The sequence below is a fragment of the Vicia villosa genome, linkage group LG1, assembly GCF_029867415.1.
Source record: "Vicia villosa cultivar HV-30 ecotype Madison, WI linkage group LG1, Vvil1.0, whole genome shotgun sequence".
Classification (NCBI taxonomy): Eukaryota; Viridiplantae; Streptophyta; class Magnoliopsida; order Fabales; family Fabaceae; genus Vicia; species Vicia villosa.
The window spans coordinates 129,563,891-129,574,959 of record NC_081180.1 but is presented as its reverse complement, the minus strand read 5'-3'; the positions used below and the strand labels follow the sequence as shown (position 1 = coordinate 129,574,959).

General features: G+C 32.5%; 1 protein-coding gene across 2 annotated transcripts; it reads right to left on the bottom strand.

Moving 5' to 3' along the window:
• Window positions 1-4,838: 4,838 nt before the first annotated feature.
• Window positions 4,839-11,012, bottom strand: LOC131644187 (probable serine/threonine protein phosphatase 2A regulatory subunit B''delta). Of its 2 annotated transcripts, none has more exons than XM_058914616.1 (9): window positions 8,955-11,012; window positions 8,687-8,777; window positions 7,017-7,158; window positions 6,755-6,902; window positions 6,474-6,583; window positions 5,899-6,055; window positions 5,643-5,768; window positions 5,402-5,552; window positions 4,839-5,154 (listed from the first exon to the last, which is right to left on the bottom strand). In XM_058914616.1, exons 1-8 carry the CDS (start codon window positions 9,069-9,071, stop codon window positions 5,412-5,414), a joined length of 1,032 nt encoding a protein of 343 aa, XP_058770599.1. In that variant the 5' UTR covers window positions 9,072-11,012; the 3' UTR covers window positions 4,839-5,154; window positions 5,402-5,411. The 2 variants fall into 2 exon arrangements, with proteins under 2 accessions (XP_058770599.1, XP_058770598.1); XM_058914615.1 differs by having other exon boundaries at window positions 4,839-5,204; window positions 8,955-11,010.
• Window positions 11,013-11,069: the final 57 nt, after the last annotated feature.

The following is an 11,069-nucleotide window of genomic DNA, read 5'->3' as shown; positions in this document are numbered from 1 at the left end:
GCAAGGGTTTCAGAAGTGTGAGATGGAATATGGAGTTTATGTGCAACATTCTGGAAGCAATATGATTCTGTTGTGTCTTTATGTTGATGACATATTGCTTACAGGGAGTTGTTCAGAAGATCTGATGAAGTTCAAGAAGGTGCTGATGAATGAGTTTGAGATTACAGACCTTGGGAAAATGTCATATTTTCTAGGGACGGAGATTCTGTACTCAGGAGATGGTATCATTCTGCATCAGCTGAAGTATGAGTTAGAACTTCTGAAGAAATTCAAGCTGGAGAATTGCAAAGCTGTTGTTACAACGTCAGAAACGAATCAGAAGTTGGACTCTGACTCTGAAGGTGAAGATGTTGATGCTATGATCTTCAAACAGCTGGTGGATTCTCTAAGGTATTTATGTAATACCAGGCCTGATATATGCTATGCAGTTGGATTGGTTAGTAGGTTCATGAGTAACCTAAGTGGTCCCATTACCAAGCTGCTGTCAGAGTCTTGAGATATGTCAAGGGAACTCTGAAGTGTGGCATATTGTTTCCTTCTGGGAGAAAGGAAGAATCAGAGTTATTGAGTTACTCTGACTCTGATTGGTGTGAAGACAGAGTTGATAGAAGGAGTACCTCTAAATATTTGTTTATGTTTCTGGGAGGTCCTATTTCTCCGAGTTCCAAGAAGCAAGTTGTTGTTGCTCTATCAACCTGTGAAGCTGAGTACATTGCAGGCGATGTAGCTGCATGTCAAGCTGTGTGGTTTCTAAACTTATAAGAAGATTTGAAGATTAAAGTGAAGAAGCCTCTGAAGTTGATGATTGATAACAAGTCTGCAATCAATCTTGCCAAGAATCCTGTGTTACACGGAAGAAGCAAGCATTTTGAGACTAAGTATCATTTCTTGAGAAGCCAAGTCCAGAATGGAATATTAGAAGTTGTGCGCTGTAGCACCCAGAAGCAGATGGCAGATGTTCTGACGAAGGCAATCAAGACGGATCAATTTATGCTCTTAAGGGATGGAATTGGCGTTGTCAGCTTTGAGTAAAGAATGTGAATTAAGGGATGGTATTGAAGAGTAATTCATATTCAGAAGATTAGCATTAGAAGTTCTGATGTGGGATGATCTCCTGATGGTTACTCAGAAGATAGTGTAGACCAGAAGTTCTACCTTCAGGGTCCTGTTAGCTTAGCTATTTAGTTAGTAAGGGTACTTTAGTACTTCTTAGTATTGTACTGTTTGTACTTTAAACTTGTTCACTAAGTTTAGTTTGTTAGGGCTTAGGTGGCAATTTTCTTTTGTTTAAATAGCCTTGTAGTAGCTATCATTTATAAACAACGCAAGTAGCATATACAATATTATTCTCTCTCATTAATCTTTGCGTCGTTATTCTCTTTGTCATCATCTTTATTCTTTGTGCACCAACAGTGCACAGATATATTTTTATCATTAGATTAACAAATTTTATGATTAGATCAAATGAGATATAATATAATTTATAATAGAAAAATCTAATAGACATGTATTTGTACTATAAAATAATTTTACACGTTTATCCAATAAAAAATTAACATTTTCATATTATTGAAATAGTTTTAAACATTCATGTGATTTGACGGAATACACGTCATTCATTAAATGATAGATTATTTTACATTGACAGTGTATTTATGTTAGAACACCAATTAATATAGAAGATAGAGATAAACAAAAGTAAAATTAATGAACACGATTGACATGCATTTGTGAATTTGTTAGATGAAAGATATTGTATATTTGTTTCAGTGTGATAATCATTAGTTTAAATCACATTTGCAGAACTGGATAAGTTCTACTTTCTATTTGAATTGTCCCTCTTCCAGTGCACATTTTATTTGCAACTATAACATTCAACGATTTTTTAATTCTTGAATTTAGACCTCTTCTTTTTAAAAACTCCATTACCCTTGTTCCGCCCACAATCTTATCCCCCTTTCACATAGAGATCGTTGTCTTGAATTTTTTCCTCTAAACTTTGTCTCCTTAAAGAAATAGACAAAAATGTAACAGTAATTACATCAAGATTTATAGTATTTTTCCCGTAGATAATAGTAGTCATCAGGTGGTTATAAGAACCAGGTAACGAGCACATCAAGATAATTGTCTTATCTTCGTCACAAATCTTTATCCCAAGTATCACTAAATCAGTGACTATATTGTTGAAGGCATAGAAATGTTGTTGCAAATTAGATCCTTCCTGCATTTTTAAATTTTTAAATTGTATAATTGTTGGTTTGTGAACAATTTGTTAATCATCCTTCATGTTTTTCGATTTTTTCTTTAGCATTTTTTTCTAAACTTTGATGTGCCAACAAATCCTTGACTCTCATTGGTCATAATCCAAAGTTACATGTCTCGTCGAACCTTTTGAATTTTGTACCAAAGTTAATTTTCATCTGATATCAATGGTTAGAACAACAATTTTAATATAGAAAATTAAACATAAATGAAAGTAGAAGACAATAAACATGATCGATCTTTGTCAATACAGTTTGGTTAGTGGTGCATACCTCTATGACTATTGGATAACTATAATTCTCTTTATTTATGTCTAATGAATTAGGGTTACATTGTAACAAGCACTATATAATACTAGAAATCAATTTATTATGATATCCTGAAGCCCTCAAACCTAGTTACCTACTCATAATAATCTTCACAAAATAAATAGAGGTAGCAAACGGGCATGCCCGTCGCATTTATGTCCGCCCCTGCAAAAACGAGATGGAATGGGACAGACATTGTGTAGAGCGCGAACTACAAACCTTGGTTCGCCCAAAAAAATGAGGGTAAAGCGAGGCGGACTCCGGACATTGCACTTTTTTAGTACAAAAATTTATGTTAATGCCTAAACCCAAAAAAAACTGCACGGAACGAGACAGACACATTAAAGGGTGCGAGCCTAAAACCTTGACATGTCCCGCAAAAAAGTGCGGACAAAACAGACGTGTCCAATAAACCGGACCCCTTTTACCACCCCTAAATATAAATCATATTTAACTATGCCAATAATAATCTCAATTAACTATATATTTAATATGTTAATTTTTTAAAATTTATTGAATATATATATATATATATATGGGACGACTCAAGTGAGAACACTTGGTTATTATGAGAAATGAGAACAATAAATCACAACCATTAAATTTGATTTTAATGGACTGGATTGATTTCTCTTTCTATGTTAATTTAAATAAATATTAAGGATCATAGAAAGAGAAATCAATCCAGTCTATTAAAATCAAATTTAATGGTCGATTATAACCAAGTGTTCTCACTTGAGTCGTCTCCTATATATATATATATATATATATATATATATATATATATATATATATATATATATATATATATATATATATATATATATATATATATATATATATAGGGCATATCATATGAGAATGCCATATTTATATGAGAACGTGAGAATGAATCTGAACCATTGAATTTTAAAATTAATGATGGAGATTATAGGTGAATCTTTTTTTCTCTCTCCTACATCATTTATTTCAAAATGTAGGAGAGAGAAAAAATAGATTCACCCATAATCTCCACCATTAATTTTAAAATTCAATGGTTCAGATTCATTCTCACGTTCTCATGTAAATATGACATTCTCATATGATATGTCTTCTATATATATATATATATATATATATATATATATATATATATATATATATATATATATATATATATATATATATATATATATATATATTATTCAAAAGAATTTAAACTTTTTTTAATAATACTACCAAAAAAATATGCATTCAACATGAATGTGTGAAAAGTAGCTCAAAAGATATTATTTGGTTTAAATGGGTTTGTTCTTAACCTTAATATTCAAATCACCAAAATAAATTTACTTTAAAAATAAAAAATATATAGAAGTTTTATTATTTGATTTAGTTTTTTGTTAAAAACAATTACATTGTCGATCAATCATAAATATCATATACTCTCCGTTCTTATTTAAATGTTATTTTTTTATTTTTTACACATACCAAAAAAACTTAATTACTTCTTAAACAATAATTATTTTTTTGCCTATATAATAAACACATATAATTAATTAATATATAAAATAAACACAAACATGATATATCAATAAAAACGTCTAACTTCAATTCTAATTACTTCAAAAAAGTGCTCATATAATAATTATAATTTAGACAATATAATTTTATTTTACTAAGAATGTATTAAAAATACAATTCTGAATTTGGTTTCATGTTCAACATATCAACATGTGACTATAAGGTCATGCACTTATATAAGTTGAAATTTGACTGGGAGTTGCCAAAACGTCCAACTACCTCAAAATGTTAACAAAAATTTTTCAATTATTCAAAAAAATAAATGATGACTTTGACAAAATAAATGAATAAAATACTAAACAAAAATGTCTAACAACTGATCAAACCCTGCGCACCGATACCCACGCCACGCCCCTCAATTGACTTCCAAAGAGTTTCCCTCTTATAAAAGTAACAAAAAAATTAGTGTAATCAGATGCTGACTTAGTCATCTTTTCTCTTTTTTGGGCAATAAACTATGTCTGAATTTTATGTCGTATAAGTTAGGCGGCAATGACATTGGAGAGTACTAAGTTGTTCAAATAATCCTGCATAATTCTTGAAAGATAAATTTGTTTGTCCAGAAAATAGAGGTCACATTTTATTTGTCTAACGTTATTCTCTAAATATTTCAATTACTAGCAATAAGAATATCATTGAAAGACAATCAAATACACAGATGAAAAACTAATGTACTTTTTGACAGATGTGATCATTGAAGCAAATCACTAAAAGATCAAAACGTGAGAAATCATGCTATTTATTAAGTTCCTTAACAACTTAGATGTCCCTAAATAATAACATATTTTTAATGGTGTTTATAATTCATTCTTCCAAATCACTTCTCAGCATACCTCCTCACTTTGCATGGATATTGGTACAAGGCAACAAAACTTCCGTGATAAATTTATGTCACTACCAGCAAATCTGAATATTCTTGGAGTCTGCTCATCAAAAACACATTCCATAATGAAGCTTGAAATTTCTCACTATTAGAAGCAAAGCTGATATGATCCAGCTCAAAAGCTGATCCTGTGTCCAGTATCTGAACAAAGGCCAGTTCATTGATTTAGGGGCACTAATCTTTTTTCATCCCTGTATTAAAATAATAGAGCGAAATAGGAGAGTATTATACAGGGTCATATTACTGAATATTTTGAAAGATTAATTGAGGGAACTATGGTGAACAAAGACCACAACTTTATGTACTCAAGTGAGATGTACAACACAAATAGAACTTCTGAGCATGTACCACAAATTCTGAACATTAGTGGCATTTCAAAAGCACTTACATAAATTATTTCAAAAGGGAGCCTCTAGTGACTCATCCCAAACTTCTGCACTTCCATTAGAGACATCTTCTACGTCTTCTTCCATTGAAAGCCTAATATATTCTCTATGAGCAAATCGATCCCATTCGGTCAATGTTGGATTCTCACGTTCCTATTCAAACAAGACATGTATACCAATTACCACAAAAGGCCATCAACCATACTTAATAATGCAATAATTCTTCACAAATATTTTATGCACCTGACGAATCAAAAATGGGTCGCGAGTTTCAAAGGCCATGAACTTGTTGAGATTGAACAGGATGTTGAAAACACTTCCTGAAAGTTTACTTCCTTTCAGGTCACGCAGAGTTACATAGCTCTCCTCCTGCCGAGCAAAAAAATCAATTTGAAATTGGAAAATGTCAGATAATATATCAGAAACAACATGATGTAAATAAAGTAAGTTTGGGATATTCTATATGATAGAACAACTGATCAAAGATGAAGAGGCAAACCTCAGATCCAATCATGTCAATTATTTGACATAATATATCCTCAAATAGTACAGGCTCTTGGGCCATGCACTCCATCCGATGCAATTGTTCCTCATAAAAAAATTGCAGTTCATTCCTAGTCAGAACCCCGTTTCCATCCAAATCTATGCACTTGAACCTAATGGAGACAATTGAGACAAGTTCAAATCAGATCAAACATTGATGATTTAAAAAACTTAGGAGCCAAGCAATCACAAAGTCAATTATATTGAAAGCTTGGTAGTGAACTTTGGAAATGGAGTGGGAAGTGAAAATGTAGAGTACTTTATTTTATTAATATTCTTCAATACCTACAAAGAGTTTGGTTGGAGGAAAACGGAGGGGAGGGAGATTTGCAGAGGAGAGGCGAACTTATAAATTTTAAATGTACTTATTAATGTAACACTGATGTTCCTTATAAAAAAATTTTAAACATGCATAATTTTATTTTATATCAAACAGTCCTTGCATTTGCCACTATACATCAACTAATCTGATAACTCCTTTCAGAAAAATAAACTGACAGATGAAATGATTAATGAATAGGAGATAAATACCAATACTCAAGACTTGGTTCAGATGATTTGTCCTCCTCTGACAGTATGAAGTAAACAAAGTCTTCATATCCCATCTTTCCCTCAACCTTACTGGTAAACTTTCTTGGCACCTGATACATTATTGAAGTAGGTCAAAATCTGAATCTTTAATAACCATAAGTAATCTGATAAACCATAAAAACAAAAACAGATGGACAGGAACCAAACACTTCTTGTATTTAAAAAGATAAGGGGTGTAGGGTTTGTGGCAAAAGAAGAAGACACGTGTAGTTCACACAAACCTGAGAAAATATTCTGTCAACAATTCGATAGGTAAGTGCATGGTTACCATATCTGATCAGATTCTCTTTGTCTATCAAGAAATCATGATCTGTGTCCAGCTCCCAAAACTTGCAGTATATAACATAAAAATGCTCATAAGAGAAGTACCTGCAGACAATTAACAGGTACAGTAAAACCGATCAATGCACTTTGATAATATATTTTGGATGAAAAGAACAGGGTCATTATGTGTGAAGTTAATACAAATGATAGTATATCTACCTCAAAACCTTGTTGATGTCTTCCTCTTCATCAGCATGTTGCATTGCATCAATTATGTTTCCACGCCTAAGCTCCCTCAGAGTCATACGACCATTTCCAGTTTTATTAATGTAATAATAGATTCTGTATACCACAGTTTCAGCTGGGCCATTGGATATAAACAATTTAAGAATATTGCACCCAGTAAACACAGTTTAAAATATATATAAATTTTAATTCATCGCATAGTTTATATTTATTGGCTAATAATTCATTAAAAATTTAACTTGAAAAATGGAGAACTCTTAAAAAAATGAAGAGATATGACGTATTCCTTTGCTGCCAGGCATTTCTGTGTAAACTAGTTGCGATAGTATTATGTCAGTGAAATATGAAACAAACATACAAAGCAAGATTGGCTTTAGATGGGCGTGATTAGAGAAGCTTTGTCATGTAATAATAAACACGTTATGCAGAACCTCAGATAATGGTGACAACATTTTAGTGACACTGGTATAGATGGAATCACACAAGTTGGAATCATTTTAACTTGTAAAGATGAACAAAACATGGATCTGACACAAAAGCGAATTACAGATATGGGGAAAAAAGCAAATGTGCTGTTCAAAAAGACACTTTAAAATGAGATTTTAACACAAATAACTAGCAATTTGAACAGCTGCAGCCAATGCTGCATGTCACTTACAATTGGGAACGGCTAGTTACTTCTGCTAGTATTTTATTGTAATAGTTACTTTTGCTAGTATCTAGTTGTAATAATTAGATTTTTTTTATTGAATAATAATTAGAATTAGAATGTTTGAAATAAGCAAATGATAGCCATTGTATTAAGCTCCTTTATATTTGGGTAGATAATGTCAGAGGAAATGGAATAAACCATAATTATTAACTTGGAATAGACTCTATTCATGTGTATATATGTCATGCGAGTTGGGTGGTACTTAAGCAGTTTCCTATACAACTCCGCTAAATGTTTCAGAGCCTTTCACTAAATTCAAGTATTTGGAAATTGGAAAAAGCAATTAATAAAATAATGGAAATTGGAAAAGAAATTAATGAAGTACTAAAAATAAAATGAAAGAAAATTCTTTCTGCAAGGAACTCTAGAAACACATGCAAGAAAATGACTGATAAATCTCAGTTGAGTTCAAAATCTCATTATTCAAAATTATGCATTGTTTTAAGCTTTAGGAAATAAATTAGGAACACCAAAGTGAAGATAATTTTTGTCCAGTGAAAACTAGATCAATGAAATGTGCTTCCGAATCCAATGTCAATTTTGTTGCATTTGAAGTCGCTGACATAAGATGCCAAACAAAATTTTAGAGAAAAATATCATGTATTGGTAACTAATTGTCCCATTTCTTCTTTAGGTAATTTTAGTGTTCCATATTTAATATACAATCTTACTCAATTATTCCAATTTACTTTAATGCTTGCAGCGATCCTTGATTGTAATAAACATAGAATTGATTTTTACCTAATTATTAACTAGGAATGTATGATAAAAATACCGTCTATGTTCAAAACGGGACTACATCCCCGGTATGTCTATTAAGGAAACTGACTTTCGGTAAAAGTGAAATAAAAACTCAAGGAAAACAAAGTTTCTAAGGAACTAAGTATTGCAAAAATCTAAACTTGTTTAACATCCATCAAAAATCACAAACCATATCTTTCTTGAAACTCAGGTGTGCTCTGAAGGAACTCCAGGCCTGGATGACTTGCTAAAAGTTCGCGCAGGACAGGTTTAAAATCATCCTGAAATGTAGTATAATATTGTTCTAATATAAGAGATGAATGCATCTGGGCCAGAATAAATGACATCTTTTGATAAATTGACTAAGGTTGAGCCTTATAGCACTTTTTGGAGGAGTAGAAGGTAATTAAATGAAAAAGAAAAGAAACAGAATAACTAAGGAGAGTAAAAAAAAAAACCTGAGTTAGGTAATTCAGCTGTGGTTGCTTTAAAATTATGAATATTTGAGTAGCTAAATCCATTGTCAACATGTTGCCATTAATCCAATAATCAATAAATGCTTCCCTGCGGACCATTAAATTACAGATTCAAGCATAAAGAAATACTAGGAAATAAAAATTGGTACAAGGTGCCGCACAAGACTATTCAACAAAAAGTTTCCTACACCAACAGAAACAAGAGAATCAAATAAACCATGTTTACTTTGTTTCTGCTATAATATAAGATTTCAACAATTCAACCAGCAAAATTTCCAGTGTCAAAGATTGGAATGTTTTATTCAGAAAAAGATAAAGTATTTGAATATGATGTCATTTCAAATATGAGGGTGATGGCTAGAAACATAACACACAGTTCAACTAAGATTGCAATTCACCAAGGAGAATGCTAGCTTGGTTCCAAGCACAACAACATGCACCCTCTCAATAAATCAACGCATAATTATTTTAACAAGTAATCCCTTTAGTTGGTTAATTAGCTTTAGCAGATCGGAGGGTTAGTGTGATGCATATAAACAAAACTACAAAAGGAAAGGGAGAAGAGAGAAGCTATCTTGCCATTTGAAAGAGAGTTGAGTTTGGCATGAAATATGCAGACCTTAGAAGTTGTGCAATATATTTCTAATTGAGGAGTTGATCCCTAATTATTTTTAATAACATACCAATTCCTATCAATTGGTATCGAAGCTCCGATCTTGGATCGATGAGTCATGTGTACCAACAAATTCAGAAGTTTGTTAGAGTCAACAAGAATGAAGGATGCCATTACTGACATTCTTGGAGAATATAAGTAGCTTGAAAGTTTCAGAGGAGAACTCAAGAAGCAACATTTAGGAAGAACAGGTAAAGAAGAGAAAACTGTGAAGCTACTAAGAGGTTGTACTCTCACTCAGTGTACTCGTTTTGGGTTTGGCTCAGTCCAAGTGCAACTTAGTCGAGTCTTGTGAAGGAAACTCTCAACTGAATGTCTGAGAATCAAAAAATAGAACCTCGGTGATGAAGGAGAGGCTGTTAAAGGGGAAGCAAGAACAAAGAAGGAAACAAAGCTGGCATTAAATACATTGTAGGAAGAACTTCATCGACATGTAGCAGACAAGACACAACAGTTATATAAAGTACAAAAATCGAAGTCTAAAGATTGTCCCCAAGTTATCACAGGCTGTGTAGCACCGAAACTTCCGATCGAAGGTGTGTCCAGGTCCGACACCGACAAATGTAATTATGTTTTTTTTTTCCACATTTTTAGTGGTGTCGACGTTTCAGGTGTATGTGTTCATAAAGGGGATATTAAGGAAGAACTGAAAGCTGCCCCAGTGGGTCACACGAGGGAGGAACAAATGTAGAAGAATTAGAGAAAAGAAGGTGGGTTTTGAATGTCATAATCTGAAAAACCAAATAGAGGCCAAAATAAAGAAAAAATGGTTCTGGAAGGATGAATGAAGATGGGGAAGCTGACAGCTATAGAAGTTGAGATCTCAACTTGTGTAACCAACCCACTGCGGATGTGAAGTCCACTAGACTTAGATTCTTTAATATGGGGGTGAATCATAAACAATAACAAAGTTTTTGATCTTCGGTCTCTCAGGTAAGCTTCCCATGCCGAACCACCGGTCCACAGTGCTCACAAATGGGCTGAAGCACCATCAGTGACAGTGCTTTCACTGCCTGAACTGCTGAACACAGATCATGGTACGGGAATTTCATGTCACAATCTTCATGTTGTAGTTTTCAGGGCTCTTAATCTTTGCCTTGGACAATACAAAGCCAAAAGTTTATCATATAAGTACAAGGAATAAAATATACTCATTATTAACGAATATTTATAAACTAAAATATAGGTATCCACGAAAACTCAAATCAGTTCAGAAAATGCAATCAATCAGCATTAAATATAATGAAACGTTGAAGAACTTGTAGGCTTAAGATAACATTTGTGGTATTGGAGAATTCAATAATCCCAAAAATGATGCTAGTAGCTCATTCAAACACAATGCTGTTTGTACATTGAAATTTTTAAAAACAATCAAATATAACAAAATAGAGGAAATAGATTGCGTAGATAAGAAGCCAATCAAA

Excerpts from the sequence above, each read along its gene's own strand:
- LOC131644187 (XM_058914616.1), bottom strand. The coding sequence starts at position 9,071 with ATGGTCCGCAGGGAAGCATTTATTGATTATTGGATTAATGGCAACATG. Across the intron at positions 7,159-8,686 it reads TGAGTTTCAAGAAAGATATG|CTGAAACTGTGGTATACAGA; the intron begins GTTTGTGATTTT and ends CCAATGGCCCAG. Across the intron at positions 6,584-6,754 it reads TTGACAGAATATTTTCTCAG|GTGCCAAGAAAGTTTACCAG; the intron begins GTTTGTGTGAAC and ends ATAATGTATCAG.